The sequence below is a fragment of the Pan troglodytes genome, chromosome 6 (genome assembly GCF_028858775.2).
Source record: "Pan troglodytes isolate AG18354 chromosome 6, NHGRI_mPanTro3-v2.0_pri, whole genome shotgun sequence".
In the NCBI taxonomy this organism is placed as follows: Eukaryota; Metazoa; Chordata; class Mammalia; order Primates; family Hominidae; genus Pan; species Pan troglodytes.
Window position 1 is genome coordinate 23675955 of NC_072404.2, and position 19041 is coordinate 23694995.

General features: G+C 33.6%; 1 protein-coding gene across 15 annotated transcripts in view; it reads right to left on the reverse strand.

Annotated features, from left to right (window-relative positions):
- SNX13 (sorting nexin 13) overlaps window positions 1-19041 on the reverse strand; it is a 148024-nt gene that overhangs the window by 86556 nt on the left and 42427 nt on the right. For 7 of the 15 annotated variants that reach the window (XM_063814063.1, XM_016957120.4, XM_518985.8 and 4 more), the window contains 4 exons: window positions 18264-18376; window positions 14258-14360; window positions 12478-12567; window positions 11296-11417 (listed from right to left, as the gene is read on the reverse strand). In XM_063814063.1, coding sequence (XP_063670133.1) covers window positions 11296-11417; window positions 12478-12567; window positions 14258-14360; window positions 18264-18376 — 428 coding nt within the window. Of the gene's footprint in view, window positions 1-1882; window positions 3865-6256; window positions 6318-9492; window positions 9656-11295; window positions 11418-12477; window positions 12568-14257; window positions 14361-18263; window positions 18377-18773; window positions 18815-19041 lie in introns of those variants that run through there. The other 8 variants (XM_063814069.1, XM_063814068.1, XM_063814066.1 and 5 more) reach the window with 6 other exon arrangements.

Below are 19041 nucleotides of genomic sequence, written 5' to 3' on the forward strand. Positions count from 1 at the left end.
ATACCAAACTTTCCACTTTTTATAGCTCTTACAACCTACAGTTGAATTATTTGCTGTTAGAACATTAATCTCAGTAAGGCACAGATTGACTGTGTCTGTTTTTTTGTTTGTTCATTTTGTTTGTTTTTTTTTTCAATAAAGTCTCGCTATGTTGTCCAGGCTGGAATGCCATGACTATTCACATGCATATTCACAGTGCAGCCTCAAACTGCTGGGCTCAAGTGATCCTCCTACCTCAGCCTTCTGAGTAGCTGGGAGTACAGGCACATAGCACTGCACTCAGCCAACTGTGTTTGTTTTATTCATAGCTGTATCCCCCATGGAAAAGTAATGATTCGAACATTATTAGAGGCACTCAATGCATATTGATTTATTGATTCCTTTTTCAGGGTCGGAGCACTGTTTACAATGGGTGTTTGGAGAATGGCAACAGGAGGCACAAACAACAATTGCTTCCTTACTCCTTAAAGTGTTAAAGTAGAATATGTACTGAGAAGCTCTTTTTGTCCCATGGCTACTTAATGCCAATCCCTTAAAAAGGCAAGGAAAGTCCCAAATATGTGGTTGAGTTTAGGATTGTAAATTGCCTCACTTGTTCCATCTATTCTAAGCAGTGTACAGCTCATCATCAGTAGCACAAAACATTACCAAAATCAAGTATTTCTGGAAAACGCACTGGACTGACACAGATGCCTTTGATTCTAACAAAAGACTCTCCCAAATGATGGGTCTTTTACTCAAATCAAAGGCATCAGTGCCAGTCTATGAAATTCAGCAAGTCACATCATTTCCCAAAGTTTGTTTTCTCTAACAACACTTATTACATCTTTGAGTCTATGATTATATTAGCTACATAAAACCACACATATACATACACAGGGATGGAGTGTATAAAAAACTGGTAATTGGGCAGTAGGTAAATTTAAACATTCGATCAAAAGAGGGAGCCATGAATATATTTCACTTTAAGTTCAATTATATAAATCTTCCTGTGTAGGAATAAGACTTTTTCTTTGGTGAAGGCTCTGCTGAGTGGTATTAACATGACCTGGGTCTTGAAAAAACTATGAACTGTTCCTACACTGCAAAACCTATGGTTTCCAGTTTCTTTAAAATGGCATGGCAATAAAGACATTTGTGAACAAATCTGCACGCAGAGTCCTTGAAGACTTTCAAATTTCATAGTTGCCTTTCGCTCACTTAATTCAATTACACTCTTCAACCAGCTGCGAGTAATTCCAAAGCAAGTGACTTGGTTTTCATAGAAAGTACCTTGTCATATTCATATTTCTTCAATCTAAGTTGAGTGTTAATTAAACTACCTGATTATCATAAAAAGTGTAACTGGGATATTTAGGCTCAAAAACAAACACAACTTTTGTTTCAACGTGTTTGATTATCTGTCTCCTCTAAATCACCAATATTCAGGTCACACTACAGACTAATTGTATCAGATTTTCTGGAGGTGGGGTCCAGGTATCACACAACTGACTTTTGATAAGCATAAAACTCCAAGGGTGGAAACAGAAGTGGATAGATGTAATAGAGCCTAGTCTTAATGCTAAGGTTATCAGTCAGTAGAGCATACAAAGGGAATGGAGAGCACTGGCTAACCAAACATCAGTTAAGAGAACTTTCACTGCAATAGCACAGAATAGGAACCATTTCAAAATCAGCTTAAAATTTTGTTGACGAGAACCACACACACAAAGACTATAGATTAAGTGATATGTCATAATTTAAAGAGGCTTCATTAAAGAGGCTACACTTAAATCTTGATGAAAGAGCAGTATTTATATGAGAGAAGAAAGGACACAGGAATGAGCAGAAGAGGGGGATGAGCATGATAAATATATATGCAAGGGTCATCTTGTAGACTTGCCTGACTAGAGGAGAGGGTGATCGTTTGGCAGTAATGGCGATCTTCACATTCATGGCAGAATATTTTCCTGGAAAAGGTGCCTTATGTCAAAATGATAAAAGTAAAAGCTGCTTTTTCCACAGAAAACAATCCTATAATAAATGTTATGCTCCTGATGCCACATTAGTTTTTCAGAGAAATGACTACGAAGACCTTTTTTAAAAACAGTAAGAATGGTAGAGTATACTATATACTGCATAATGTGTAGGTATACATATAGACACTATATGTGCAACACACACACACACACACACACACACACACACAGAGGTCCATAGAATCTTGGTATTTTAGAACTGAAAGGAATCTCAAGGGAAAAGGTATATACATATACACATACACAAACACACACACACACGCACATTAAGAGTTGGCCTTTTTAAAGGTATGTTAATAAGATCAATATAATAACCAATCACATAAAATTATAATAATATGTATTAATCTTCTACAAAAGGTCTTTATCTTCTATGTAAAAAAAAATAGAAATTTTTGAAAAATCATTAAAATAGAATTCCTAGTTTTCTTGGGTAGATTTTTGACAACTTTGAGTAGATTTTGAGAAAAGTTTTACTCCATTAGAAGGCCTTTTGATCAACTGACTCAGACTTTTTTTTGTTGAGAGAAAGCAACTGAGTGGCTTATCTGTGAAAGAAAAAAATTCCTTCTCCTGAGTGTCTGAATCAGATACTAAGTCCCCCTCCTAATTCACTATTAGAAAGGATATACTACTCTTCACTCTAAATACATAATCCTTTACTTGTTTCCATCCTTCAGAGTCCTTGAAGAACTACTTTGTTAACGGTGTCAAAAACTCAGGCTGAAATTGAATTTGGGTAAAATTGTAAAGGCACAGAATTGTAAGCTTCATTTTGAATCCACTAAATCAATCCCCCCTACGTCAATTCAGTCATAAATACTACATGTTACCATAACCATCTCTCTAGAGTCCCCTTTTATCATCCACTTTAAGGATTTAGTTGTCAGTATTGATTAAAATAATGAAACTAATTTGACCTTCTTCACAAACATTCCTGAACTTAAAGTTAATGTATGAGTACCCCCTACCATAGTCCTCAAAAATATATGGGGAATTCTTTCATAGGAGCTAAATTAGCAACCACACAAGGAAATAAATCTCATTACTTCAGGTTTACAAATCTGCCTCTGCCCCCTCTTCACTTAGCTGTATCCTCTCCAACTGTGAGCTGGAGTAGGCAAACAATTGTGTACATCTCTTCCTATTTCCATGTTCAGTGACTTCATGCTGATAGCTTAAAACTGAACGTGGTGGGAGAACTTAAACTTCAGAAAACTTGAAAAAATCAAACTCATAACACTACAGATTTATTGTTTTCAGCATTCTATAAAGAACAGCAATAGTCTGGTTGTACAAAAACTTTTTTATTTCATTGATACAAGGGTTTTAATCATCGAGAAAAGATTAGTAAATGTATTTTATGTTTAGAATCAAGCATTCTTTCTGATCATTTAGAAATATATTAAAAGGTTTAAATAAATTTTGTTATCCTACTATAAGACCCCTACTAATAAAACAATAGATATGAAGAGTACTTTAATCCCAAAGTAAATTAACTCTAATTAGCAATCCTATATACTTAAAAAAAAATAACTCCCCAAATGGTATTCAAAATGTGGAGTGTGATGGAGTATGTTAGTGTGTGTTTTGGGAGGAAACATGATTGAAAAGAAATCAAGATTAGTAACAACCTGACCAGAGAATCTTACTATTTTAGAACTGAAAGGGTTCTCAAATCACTACCACAATTCCCTGTAATTTCAGAGCCAGAATTTAAATTACATATTCTAGGAGACACAGTGAGACCAAGGTTTTGTTAAACAAAACAGGGTTCCAGGAAGCGGAGGTTGCAGGGAGCCGAGACTGCGCCATTGTACTCCAGCCTGGGCGACAGGGCAAGACTCTGTCTCAAAAACAAAAACAAAAACAAAACCAAACAGGGTTCTTAACTTTCAGTTCAGTGTTCTTTCTACTCTACCATAACAAGAAAACAAAACATCCTGATTCATAGAAGTAATAAGCAAATTGGTGGAAACGAACTTAGGCATGCAGTTTTATATGACTGTATTAAAGGAAATGGTATTTAGTGAGCTATAACACTGCTTAAGAAGTGCAGTCCTATATCCTATATTTCAATGCTTCAAAGAGATTCCAATATCCAGATGTTCTGAAGGACTTAGATCTCAGAAAATAGTAAAAAATTTACACAGAAGTACACACATAAAGTATAGCCATCATTTCAGGAGTACAAAAAACAAGACGTGAACACCTTAGTTAAGATAAAATACAGGAAAAAAAATAACATGGGGCTAAGTGCACATCTTCTTAAGTATGTTAAAGTATAGAAAATTAAACTCATGATGTTAACTATTTTAGTAAACAGGAGTATTAATAAAACTACTAAAACTAAGATCTAAGTCCTTCAGAACATCTGGACATTTCTTCTATAGTGAAATGTCTATTCAAATTATTTCCCCATTTTTTAATTAGGTTACTTGTCATTTTATTATTGAGTGTGCTGTTGCTTTTTTTAATACATACTTTTAATTCTGGGATACATGTGCTGAATGTGCAGGTTTGTTACACAGGTATACACGTGCCATGGTGGCTTGCTGCACCCATCAACCTGCCACCTACATTAGGTACTTATCCTAATGCTATCCCTCCCCTTGCCCCCCACCCCCCAAGAGGCCCCGGTGTGTGATGTTCCCCTCCCTGTGTCCATGTGTTCTCATCGTTCTCATCTCATCACGCCACTCATGGGTGAGAACATACGGTGTTTGGTTTTCTGTTCTTGTGTTAGTTTGCTGAGAATGATGGTTTCCAGCTTCATCCATGTCCCTGCAAAGGACATGTACTCTGCTTGTTTTTATAAATACAGTTTTATTGGACAGTTATGCTCATTTATTTGCATTTTGTCCATAGCTGCTTTTGTGCTACAACGGCAGAATTTACTAGCTGTGACAGAAATGATGTGGCCTACAAATCCTAAAATCGTTGCTGTTTGGCTCTTTAGAAAAAAGTTTGCTGATTCCCGCAACAGACAGTTGTATAGCCATTAAAATATATAAGAAGAATTACAAATATATAGAAACTATATTAGAATCACAACTATACAAAGTAGCATATGCTGTATGATTTTTAGCTATATAAAAATTGTGACTATGTATGCACAGCTAAGACATTAAAAGGAAATACACTAAAACATTAACAGTGATCTTTGGATTGTGGGTCTATGGCTGAAAATATCTAATTCAGAAAATCTAAAGAAGAAAATTACATTTTACAAAATAGGTATATATTACTTTACAGCCAGAAACAGAAACATTTGGTTGTCAGTAATAAAGATACCTAGGATGATTTTTTAAAAAGTTAATTTATTTGCCATTTTTCTTTTCTATTCTTTGTGTTCTTATGAACGAAAACATAAGAATTGTTTTTTCAACTATAGATAACAATTTTGTATAGGCAGCCACTATCTGGAAACAAATTCTTACTACCATGGTTTGTACATGATGGAACAGTAAATACCCAATAAATTATTGTTAATAGAGTTCCCACTTGTGACTTCCATGTTTTTTCCACACATTTTAATATGCTCCCATTGCGTCTATGAACATTTCATTTTTCATAGACACTGGGAAAAAAGTATGATTGAAAACAAACCATCTAACTGTAGAACAAATCACATATCTATAGAAAATATACAAATGACCAATAAGCACATGAAAAGATGCTCGATATCACTAGCTATCAGGGAAATGCAGATTCAAACAATAATGTAATACTACTTCACACTCACTAAGATGGTAACAAAAAGACAGACAATAATAACTTAAGTGTTGGTCAAAGAGGAGCCTTCATACACTGCTGGTGGAAACGTAACAAAATACAGCCACTATGAAAAAGTTTGCAGTTCCTCAAAAGACTGATCATACAATCCAGAAATTATATTCCTAGGTATATATCCAAGAGAAATGGAAACATTTGTCCCTCAAAAACTTGTACATGAATACTCATAGTAGCATTATTCATATGATTCAAAGAGTAGAAACAACCTAAATGCCCATTTACTGATGAAAAACAAATATGGTATGTGTTCAACGGAATATTATTCAGCAATAAAAAAGAATAAGCACTAATTTATGCCACAACATGAATGAACCTTGAAAACATAATGCTAAGTAAAAGAAACAGGAAAAAAGACTACATATATTATTTCATTCATATAAAATGTTCAGAATAGGCAAATCCATAGAGACAAAAAAAAAAAAAAACCAAAGATTAGTGGTTACCTAGAGCTAGAAGCTTGGGGAAACGCAGAAGTGACTGACAATGGATATAAGGTTTCTTTGTGAAGTCATTAAAATGTTCTTAAATTTATTGTGATGAAAGCTGTACAATGCTTAACTAAAGCTACTGACTTTAAGTGGGTGAACTGTATAGTTTGTGAATTGTATCAGTTAATAATGAACTATTACCCCAGGTCTATTCTACAGATTATAAAAACATTAGGCTGGGTGTGGTGGCTCACGCCTGTAATCCCAGCACTTTGGGAGGCTGAGGCCAGTGGATTGCCTGAGCTCAGGAGCTACAGACCAGCCTAGGCAATGTGGTGAAACTCCGTCTCTACTAAAATACAAAAAATTAGCTGGGAGTGGCAGCGTGCACCTGTAATCCCAGCTACTCAGGAATCTGAGACAGGAGAATCGCTTGAACCTGTGAGGCGGAAATTGCAGTGAGCCGAGATCGTGCCACTGCACTCCAGCCTAGGTGACAGAACAAGAGTCTGCCTCAAAACAAAAACAAAAAACATTAACTATTTCCCCTTCTTTTAAATATTTAGATAAAATTTCTAATTTTAAATTAGTTTCTAATTGTTTTTGCTGTACTGTAATAAATATAATAACTGTCTTTCCAAGTAATGTCAGTTTTTACCCAAATTTCATATGGCAAAGAATATAAAATGGTAAAACAAAAAAAAGGATAAAACTTTGTTGCAAATGTCCACTATTTGAGTTTTGTTTGCCTTTTAACAAGTGTAGGGATATACCATTTATTTTCATTATTTCTATGGCAAAAGGTAGTAAGAAAATTGGTAAAACTTCAAGAACACATTCCCTATCATTCCCTGTGAAACTATATCATTAGTATCACAGCCAGGGAATCCTGAAACCTATGTATCTATCCCTCCTCCCTCTACAGGAAGATCCTTCAGTTAGGAACACAGTGGCATTAGCATATACCTACTTTCGCTGTGGGGCACAGTGACTCACGCCTGTAATCCCAGCACTTTGGGAGGCTGAGGGGGGGGGCGGATCACGAGGTCAGGAGTTCGAGGCCAGCCTGACCAACATGGTGAAATCCCGTCTCTACTAAAAATACAAAAATTAGTCGGGTGTAGTGGCGTGCGCTTATAATATCAGCTACTAAGGAGGCTGGGGCAGAAGAATTGCTTGAACCTGGGATGCAGAGGTTGCAGTGAGCCGAGATCATGCCACTGCTCTCCAGTGATCATGCCACTGCACTCCAGCCTGGGTGACAGAGTGAGACTCCGTCTCAAAAAAAAAAAGAATATATTATGTACTTTCTGCTAATCTTGGGTTAAGGGGAACAATGATGGAGGGATTTACCACTCACATTGCACTTTCAAGATCAACAACAAGGTTGCTTGTTATAGTTTCTACTACACTATCCTTATCTTCTTTTTTAGAAATTTGCTCATACTATTCTTATTTCCTAACATGTCCTTCCTCTCTATCTATCCAAATAACCCATTCTTGAAAACCAGTTTTGGTCTCAACTCCGTTCAGGTCTTCATCAGCTACTGCGGTTCACTCTATCGCTACATGACAAACCGCTCTCAATACCACAGAAATGATTGTTTTATTTCTCTATGTTTCATGGGCCTTAATTTTGCCCTCTCCACCTCCCTTGCTCTACAAAAAAAAAAAAAAGAGCTAAGACAGGGTCAAAGAATCTGTGTACACAACCTAGGAACATAATAGCAACAATAATAACAGAGAAGTTAACTTTACTGAACACTTACTATGTGCCAGCTTATAGAGGCACAGAGTCAAGTGATTTGCTAAAAATGTCATTTACTGGTTGGCAAATACTTTACTAAATGTTTCACCCACATCATCTCATTTTCCCCTTACAACTCTAAGTTTGCTACAAGAATCAGTATTACTATTTTACAGAGACATTAAAAATTTTCTTTTCGATACACTAAAACTTAACAGTAGAGATAGAATTACAGATTTTCTGACACAGGCCAAGGCTGTCTGCATCACACTATAATATCTTATTTAGAGGGTGAATAAAAATACATGGGTTATCCAGGATTCATTCCCTAAGGCTCCCGTCTAATCCACACCCAAATTCCACAGAGAAGGAGAACTCAAGGGTGCTGGAGGAAAGTTTCCTTCCCCAAGCTGGTACTGGAATAACAAGTACTAATACTAAATAAGATGTTATCACTACAAAGCACTCTCCCACACATGATGTCATTTAATCCTAACAACCACCTCATAAGGAGATATAAGTTATCATCTCCAGACAAAAAATGTATGTGTTTTGTCCACTCAAGGCCAAGAGCTTAAGAAGTAATAGAGCTAAGCTCAAATCCACAGCTTCGGACTCAAAACATACGTTATTTTCTTCCCATCTTTCAAAATTAAGCACTTCATTTTACAGTGACATTCTCTAATTGTTTCTCAAAGTTGATGAATAAATACAAACACTAGAAATCATGGGTTCTAAACATTTTCTGAGTTCATGACCCTTTAAAGAAATCAAACCTATGAAACCACTGGATAGGAAAAAAAAAAAAACAACACAGTTTTTTTCCAGGTTTGTGGGCCCCTGTTAAGAGCCCTATAAAGGACTGTAAGTTAAAGAATAGAGGTGATAGTTTTTGCTGCTATCATATGTTTCACAGTATATAGCAGACAGCACAGAATAAGGCTTTTTGAAGTACATGAATGATTGTAAACAGACTAGTTTTCCTGATATTGGCACCGGAAGTCATGGAGCCTCTAGTAAGTCATATATTTGTGTAGTAATAGAAAAAGCGAATGTAGGAAAGTCATTAACAGAGAAGGAACAAACCAACAATTAATGAGTTTTACTGCATGCTAAGAACTTTATTTGATACCATTTTTTAGCCTCAAAGCAGCCTCTCAAGTAGTTATTATCTGTATTGTTTTAATTTTCCAGAAATTTAAGGTAAATGGTCAAGCAAAGACATAAATTTAGATCAGTGTAGGATGGAAAAAACCTTGCTTTTTCACTAAGCTTGATAGCACTGAATGTTTTCAAAAGAAAAAAAAACTTAATACCTAAAGTGAAAAGAAAGGTGACTAGGGGATCAAAAACAGGGAAAGTATTGCAATAACAGGAAAGAAAAGCAGGAAACTAAGATAAATAACCTAGATTATAAAATATTTAATTGGGTAGGAGAAAAAATACCAAACTTAAGAACAACTTGATTCTAACTCACTAGATAACATTAGACTAACCACTTTACCTTTCTGGACCTTAGCTTCCTCATCAGTAAAATTATGGGTGTTGGATGGCATGAAAACTTAAATTTCTAAATTCCTTCACAATTTTCAAAACACTGTCACAGGTATTTCATTTCACTCCACTGAGCAGGGACTTTGTTTTATTCACTGCTGTATCCCCAGCATCTGGTTGGTACAAAGTATGCCCAAAATATTAGTTGAATAAGATGAATTTTGATCCTGACAATTATCCTGAGAGGAACACAGAACAGGGCAGTTATTATTACACTTATTTTACATATGAGAAAAACCAAGGTTCAGAGTTTAAAGACACTTGCTCACAGTCCCATAGCTAGAGGTGGAGCTAGAATGCAAACTCAAGTTTTCAGATTACTAGTTCAAATCTCTTCCCAGGTCTAAAATGTGTTACACATTTTTATATATTTTTCAATAGTCAGGCACAAGAATAATGAATTCTTCCTATTCTCACCCTTTCAAAGAAAAAAAAAAGTCATCAGGATAGTGTTGCTATAGAAAGCAATAAAAAATATTTAGAAGACTTATCTGAAAGAATACCTAACACTCAATAATGGTGCATATGAAATAAAAGAGATTAAATTCAAGTTCTGACTTTCTTTGATTATACCAATTATATGTTCTGTGTTCCACAGTGAGTATGCATCTGTAATTCTGGCTGGCTACTTTGTAAATTCTTGCTCCTAATCACGAGGGATGAGGAGTACAAATCTATCTCTATAACAATTATTGTTCAAATCATAAAACTTGTGCCAGGCTCCCCAATGAGGTTGGGAAACACATCCAATGCCCTTCCTCTAGCCAACTCCAAATCTAAAGCTTTATAATCAATGGAGATAGAGGAAAGGGCCTGAGAGGGCAGCATGGCTGGAAATACCTAGCAGGGCAATCTTTGCGTGTGATGGTAGCAACATATTTTAATGGAATAAAAAAAAAAATCTACAAACTCATCCAAACATAAAATCTTTCTTTCAAAAATAAATAATTTCTAGAACACAAGTATTCCCTTTCACATAACGTTGCCCATTAAAAGGCTTTCAAAAAGTTAGACATCAAGGATGGAGGGGAAAAAAAGCCTTCAAAAATAAAAATGAAAGTAAACATAATGTAAACAGGTGTGAAATAGCCTCCCATCAAAAAAAATCAAGCAGTTTAAGTACAAGAATAGAAGTCAAAACAGTTTCATCATATGGGAAGCAGTATATAGCTGGTTTGTAAAGTAAGAATTTTAGTATATCTGACAAGAAAAGTTTGTTAAAACAAACTCACCAAAATATACTTCTTTTCTGAAAAATATAAACTTGAATATTCTCCACTGACTTATGTTCCTTTGGTCCCTTCTCGTCCAAGAGGACTTCCAATAGATATGTGTCATAATTAGGAGAAGGGTTACAGCAAAACTATGTGGAGAAGAGCAGTTACACTGAAACTAATCTATTTTCATAGCACTCACATAAAATAGAGGGTCTAGGGAAGGGGGAGGGGGGAAGTAGCAATAAGTGGGGTAACAGATGTGAAAAGTCACCTGATTTGGACCCTAAAGATAAAACTACCAAACAGACTTAGAAAGCAGGGCTTAATCAAAATAACATTCTGTAAAAACCTAAAATCTGGGGTAATTTAAAGGTTTTAAGAGCTCTAGTTGTAAAATCTTGGAGTTATCCCACAGTAATAATCTGCTGTTCTACTTACCTTTTAATAAACAATTCCTCCCCTTAAAAGTTGTTTTCCTTACTGGTACAAACCATACATCTAAATTTTCCTGCATAAATACAATGTCGTGTCCTTACCTAGTAGCAAACTGAACGAGTGCATTTTGAAGAGTCTGCCTAATTTCAAGAAGAAAAGATTCATCATCGCTTAGTGTATAATACCAATACTGGACATAATCCCTCAAGGAAAACTGGATAACCTATAACAAAAATATTGGAAAAAAAATTACAACATTTTAGGATTTAAAAAGTTACAGTGGTAAACTAAAAAAGTATGCTGTATCTACCAATTTATATTTACTCTCTACGTATTAATTTATGGTGGTAAACACCTGCCCTCATTACAAAAACATCAACATACTAAAAACCATTTCAAACATTTTTAAATTATTCTGGTATCCCAACTTACCTACTGCCTAGATTAAAAAATAAAATAAAATAAAACACTATCTATGGCCAAGTCCCACATAAATCCAGGTAAAGACAGGGTTTGCAGAAAAAAAAGAAACTTTCCATGCTATAATCTAATAAATAATATCAATCAGTTTAATGGAATGAGATGTAAAATAATAGAGACTATAATTCCAAAAAAAAAGTTTTTTTAAAGATTATATCATCAGATCCATTGCAGTCTAATTATAAAAATGATACAGGAGTTCACTTATTTCTACTAATACCTTTGATACTGCCAACAGTATTCAGACAATAAATAGTACATAATACAACTCAATGTATAATTTTTACAAATCAGATAAACTAAATATTAGTAATAATAATAAATGTTAAAATTCTAAAGTACACATTTTTATAATCATATAATCAAACATCAATGAAAAATATTTCAAGGGGCATAGTTTTTTTACCTATCTCTAATTTTTTAATGTTTTTGGATCGGATATTTCTTTACCATTTTTTAAAAGGTAACAAGTAGGAAAAAAAGTCTGATTTACCACACCACTAAGCTTGTTCATCAATAAAAGAGTAACACTTTAACTGTAAAATTTTAAGAAACACTATCAAATGTCAATAAAAACTTTTTTTCTAAATCCAAATTCAATCGAAAGGCTTTTACATAAAGTAAACCACCTAATTAGAAGTGAGTTAATAAATAAGGAAGCATCTTCAAGTATAAAATTCAAGGATAACATTAAGAAATTCCAGGATATTATTTAAAGAGCAAAAAGTATTTCCTGGTATCTTCAAAAGAAATATACCTAGAACACAATATATAGAATTCAAATACCACACACTGAAACTCACTTGCTGGAGAGGTTCATCAATTATATTGGCACCCGTCAATCTTCTATCAATCTTAATAGTCCTGGCTTCCCGTTTCATTTCTTCTAAGCACTTAAAGGAAATCAAAATATCTTACTGAGTAGTTTTCTGATCTAAAATCTCTCCAGTTTAATTCCAGTTGAATACTCAATGTAACATCCCTTCATTATCCTCAAGTAAATAAATAACCTTATTTGAGGTGCTACTCTATAAGCCAAACACTATTTCTCAAGTTAACAAAATTAGACACTCCCAAAAAAATGATTATCCTCAAAAATTTAATCAGCAAAAATTATTTAGAATGTGGGAAAACTGCAAATGTACAGGTATGCTGCTGCCATATTTCAATGAAACTCTACAACTATAAAATTAGTGTTTCATGTGAGTCAAACTGTCTTTACTGGACACTCTCCCTCTTGCCCCTCCCCTTTCCCAGCCCAAAACAGTATACCAGCTGCAAAATAATTAATTTTTAAACGGATTTTATTTAGGGATAGTTTTGGCAACTTAAGAAAATGTACTTCTCTACTTTTTTGTGTTCAGAAAGATCAGTGGCCTGAAAATTGGGTAAAAGGTAGTGGGAGATTCTTAAAAAAACAAACCATAAATATATATAAACATAGATACAGATATAGACATAGATAACTATATTAAAAATACATGTTTCAAAGTTATAATATGAAACCACTGATATTTTTTCATAAAACATACTTAGAAATCATATTTTAGAAATAGCAAATAAAACCCATTGTTTTATACTATCTATTAAAAATGGATTATAAAGACTTAACCATTCTTGAATATAATTTATTACTGTTAAGGATCTTAATTCTTAAAATATTTCCTATTCTCTGTATATGCCACTCAAATGAAGTACACTATAAATAGCTAAGAAATGGTTCAAAAAAGGAAAGGTTAATTTCCTAAGACTTATAAGTAAAAAAAAAAAATACATATTAATATGAGTCCTAAAGGAAAGAAAGGTTTCAGATTATAAAAAAGTTTAAGTATTAAAAAGTTTGTTTATCAATATAAAAGTCAGTGGAATAGAGTGAAATTCTTTTATTAATGTAAAATAATATTGGACATTATTTACTTCTACATCTCCTGCACCTTAGCATGTAACAGACAAATTAATAACTGTAAAGAAAGTTGTTATTAGCATCAACTCCAGGCCATCTGCCTCTCTTCATACAAAATGAAACCAACCCAACTGCACAAGAATTGAAGGCACTACAATCTGAAACCTACACAATTCCAATTTTATTTATAGAGTATGATACTGAAAAAATAATAGCACCATTCAAGATGATAAAAATTAGGCCTGAATTATTAAAATTATAGATACTGCATAATCTAATTACAAGCTGTATTTTTCAAAGTAATGAAAAGTATCCATTTTTTCCTCTGATTCCTCTGCAATTTATTTCATTCAAACCAGAATACTCATTGACATTGTTACAAATCATATGCATGATGCTTTGAAATATCATGATAAGACAGCAGGAAAAATACCCAAAATAAACTAACCAATTTCTATCGTTTTCTCAAGTTTGTATTCCCACTTTTTAAATCTAACACTAAGAAAGTTTTTAAGATGGCCTTCTAAAATATATTTTCTAAGTATAATTAGACAATCTCACATAAATTCCCAGTGAGCATTAGTAAACTATACGAAAATTTGTCACCCTATATATACAGATGATTATTATCATTGCAAAGAACTGGACTTTGAGGTTTTATATTCCCTCAAACTATTTACCTTAGGAACCCCAGTTGATGTTGGAGGAAGAAATGAGTGTTCACACTGTTCTAGGTACTTCTCTGAGTTTGTTTTTCCAAACAGGAGAGTAACCACTAAACCCCTAGAAAGAAAAATTTAATCACAAATATAAAAACAAAATTTTCTTATAATTTAATGAATCTACTACCAAGTATATTTTCCAGAGTTCACAGATGGCTTATCATTTACTAAAAAGTCAATTTGTGACTTTGGCAAAGCAAGAAATTGACAGATTGTATTAGGTTCTGAAGTTTAAAACAACTATGAACATTTTGTGAATTATACAATAATACTTTTTAAAGTTTTAATCCAATATATTTCCTAAAGAATATTGTGACAAGGCCAGGTGTGGTGGCTCATGCCTGTAATCCCAGCACTTTGGGAGGCCAAGACAGGAGGATCACAAGGTCAGGAGTTCGAGACCAGCTTGACCAACGTGGTGAAACCCCCGTCTCTACTAAAAATACAAAAATTAGCCAGGGTGGTGGCTTGCACCTGTAGTCCCAGCTACTTGGGAGGCTGAGGCAGGAGAATCGCTGGAACCTGGGAGGCAGAGATTGCAGTGAACTGAGATCACGCCACTGCACTTGAGCCTGGGTGACAGATCAAGACTGTCTCGAAAAAAAAAAAAAAACTTAAGTGACATTTTTCAAACTTAAAAAAAAATCAGGCTGAGCACAGTGGCTCACGCCTGTAATCCCAGCACCTTGGGAGGCCGAGGCAGGTGGCTCATCTGAGGTCAGGAGATCGAGACCACCCTGACCAACATGGTGAAACCCCGTCTCTACTAAAAACACAAAAATTAGCTGGGCATGGTGACATGCACCTGTAATCCCAGCTACTCAGGAGGCTGAGGTAGGAAAATTGCTTGAACCGGGGAGGCAGAGGATGCAGTGAGCCGAGATCGCGCCACTGCACTCTAGCGACAGAGTAAGACTCGCCTCAAAAAAAAAAAAAAGAAAAGAAAAATCAGCCCTTATTAAACAAGTAGGCTAGCTAATAACCATGGATAAAGACAAATGAATCTAAATATGTAGCTAAATGACCGAATTCTACAGTTCTGTTAACCAATTCACGTGAGGTATTACATTATTATAACTTTCCAGTATGAATACAGAATACATAAAGGCTATTTAGGGGGAAAAAAATCTAATCTATGATTTGTTTAAAATAAGGCTGGAATTAAGAAAATATAAATGTATCCCAAAAAAAGTTAATTATTTTGAAAAATAATTACAGGATCAAGGAAGATAAATGGTGATTTAGAACTACTTCACTCTAAGTATTAACTAAATATTATCAATATTTCATAGATTTTAAATTTACCAATAAAGCAAAGTGCTGGAAATCCATCAAAAAACATTTAATCTAATAATGATCTTATAGTAATGTTACAATGATTCAAAGACTGTAATGACAGGAAGGGAACAGGAAAACATTAAATATTGTCAGTCTCAACTACTGAAAGGAAGATTCTCAAAGTCCTCCAATTTTTGTGGCTACCTGCCCTCTCACTAGTCCTCAGTACAAGTATCACAAAAGCAGGGGTTGGGGGTTGAGAACATGGATAAAGTCAAATCAGTTTAAGTCATTAATTCTGTTTTTGTTATTTGTAAAAGGCTGGTCTCAGAATTACTGCTAAATTTCATCTATCTGTGTTATATCTGATATTATTATTAAGATTCAAGTTGGCCCTCTATTTCAGTTTTACCTGGTTATTAAGCATATTTATAGACAAAATAAAATGTTTATATTAACACTGTGTTATTAAAAACATCAAGAAACAGACTGATAAGACATTAATTTTTGCCCACAAGTGTGTAACGATAAGAAGACAAGATAAAGAGCAGTCTGATTTTAAAAGAACCTAAATAGTAGTTTCAGCTGTAAAGTTTAAGTAATAATTTAAACTGTCGTTGGGTGCAATAAATAATTATATAACCCAACAAATACAACAGAATGCCACAAGATAACCATAATGCAGTAAGATGAAAGTATCCTACAACAACAAAAACGAAAAATCCCCAAGTGTTTTTCTTTCCAAAAGCATTCTTTATATTAAAAAATAAGGAGTTAACTTTGACTATAAGCAAAATATAGACATTATCAACACTTGACAAGAATAAACTATGCAAGTTAAAAACTTAATTTTATTAGAAAAACAAAACAAGAGAGGATTCCACAGACCCTACCATGTGACTCTTAATATTCTCTAGAGTTTTTTAGTACCCATTATCCTCTAGTATCCCACCTTATCTCCAAATTTTTACAGAACTTTGTAAGCGTCCGAAAGATTTTTTGAAATTATTCCTTGATAAACTACAACATTTACAAAAGGAACAACAAAGGTTCTCATGACTTTAAAAGTGAATAAACTTTGTGCAGGATCTGGTTTTATTAAAGATTAAAAACTTTAAAAATTAATAAACTGATTACTCTTCTCTTTTTCCTAAATTTATTTGGAGCAGTTGAGTAAAAAAAGAAATAATTATTCACTTACCCACCTTCCAAGGGCTCCTACCTTAGCCTATAAAGCTGCAATATCCTCCCTTGACAAAGTATTGGGAAATACTCTGAAATCCTTTTCCTTCACTCTTACAAGGGCTAATACAATTAGTGAAATTAGAAGAAATTTCTACCTTTCAAAAAAAAATGTCAAGACAATTTCCCTTCCAATTAATAAATGCAGCCTCGACTCTGAGAGGGAGAGGTGCAACCATGTCACTATTCAGCCATGCTGTCACCTTAACTGTGACTGAGAAGTATAATTAGGAAACCCATTTGGCTGCAGATCTGTAGTATCTTCAATCATCTTTATCATCTTCAGTCATCTTTATCATCAATAAAGATATTCTGAACTCCATTATCAGACTCTTATGGCTGAAATAAGTTTAAATGTTTCAGTACACAGTATCGTATCTAGGCCATAGATATGAAAATACTAAATCTAACATAAAATATAGTTTTATGGAGAGTCCTTGACATAGCTGCTCAATTAAAGAAATTCTCACTTGTTCAAGCATATGCTCCCTATAGAAAGACTACAACATGACTATCAAATCTGTATCCCCAAAAAAGTGATAGATATATTTAGAAGCTAACCCTTCAGTGTCCTATACAGTTTCTCAAGCTACTGTTTATATATGCTATTCAATTCAGCTAAATCCTCCAAACCTATAGGCTCAAAAAACTCCTCCAAATATCTGGGGTCTCAAAAGATTTTTCAGAAAGAAATCAGTGTTCATTCCACAACTAACTACATAAATACGTCATATTATAAACATACATACAAACACATTAACAACAAAAGACTCATTTCAACTAAGCTATTTTGGTAACAGTGTCTAACAAACATCCCTTGTCTATATATTTTCTAATATTTCCTTGTAATTCATGTCTGATACCAAATGCTCTGCATACAAAGCTACAATAAATTATGACTGAAACCTCTCTTATAAAGGTTTATCAACTTAAGGGAAAATATAAACGTACACCAAATAACTATGAAGAGAAAACTGCAAAATCAGGTATTTGAATTTTCTAGACCGAAATGACAACATTCATTAAAGGAAAAAATTAACATTTGTTTGAAGTCTAATCACAATTTCTATAATGTAAAACTTCATTTGTAGTCTCAATTTAACTTACTTATTAACATAATGCAAAAGAAAATTTCAACTTTAAAGGAGAAACACCACCAAAAGGAATTTGAAAAATTTTTTAAACTTTACACATTATCACCAAAAAAAGTTCATACCTTTGGAAATGGACATCTTATTATTGAAGGACTACCCATATTTCTGATACAAATAATGACTATCATTGTTTTTATTTTTATGGGTATCCTAATTTTTTTAACTTTAGTAAAAGCAATTTATTAAAAATGGCATTCACAAATAAATCATACTCCCGTTTCTCAGTCATTTGTTTCCATTTTAACAAGATATGACACATGAATTCTAAAATTATAATTGAGTATACTTACCCACCCACAAAGCAGAGGATATAAAATGTCAAATAAAATATTACAAAGGGTCCAAAGGTTATCAGAAAAAGGACAATGCCAAGGCTTCCCCATCCCCATATGGATAGACTGGCCTGAAATACAGAAAAAATATAAGTAAATTAGTAAATAATTCTCCACATGAATTAGAAAAGAACCAACAAAACTTTTACATAGTTTTAAATTTCTTCTTGTAAACATTCATGTTATTATTTCAGTAACTTTTGAAAATGTGAAGTGTATACTTGAAAATTTATCTCCACAAAACAATATACAAAATTTATATGTATAGAGAGATTTACAGAGCATCTGCAATTACTTTTTTTAAAAATCCTAGTGGCAATGCAAAGGTACAGGACAGAAATAGTTATTCAAACTGTTAAATGAAATCCTAGCATGAGAAATACAACAAAGTATGTACAAAAACAGCTGTACATTTATATTTGCAAATGCATATACAAAAGGATAAGTAGGCTACAAAGTTATACTTACTTAGAATTAATACTTCATCTTGAAACTAGCTCCCAATATAACTACAGCATAAGGAGACATTTTATTAGAAATTTAAATTTCAAGGTAAGAAATCCTTATCTCATTGAAAATTGTGACATTTTACTCAAATTATGTATAGAAACTCATACAATTATAATTACAAAAGTTCCAACTTCCAGTTACTGAAATTTACTATGAGCTCAACAAAACATCACCAAAAAGTATCCATACATTAAAAAAAAAAACCTATTTCATACAGAATTATACT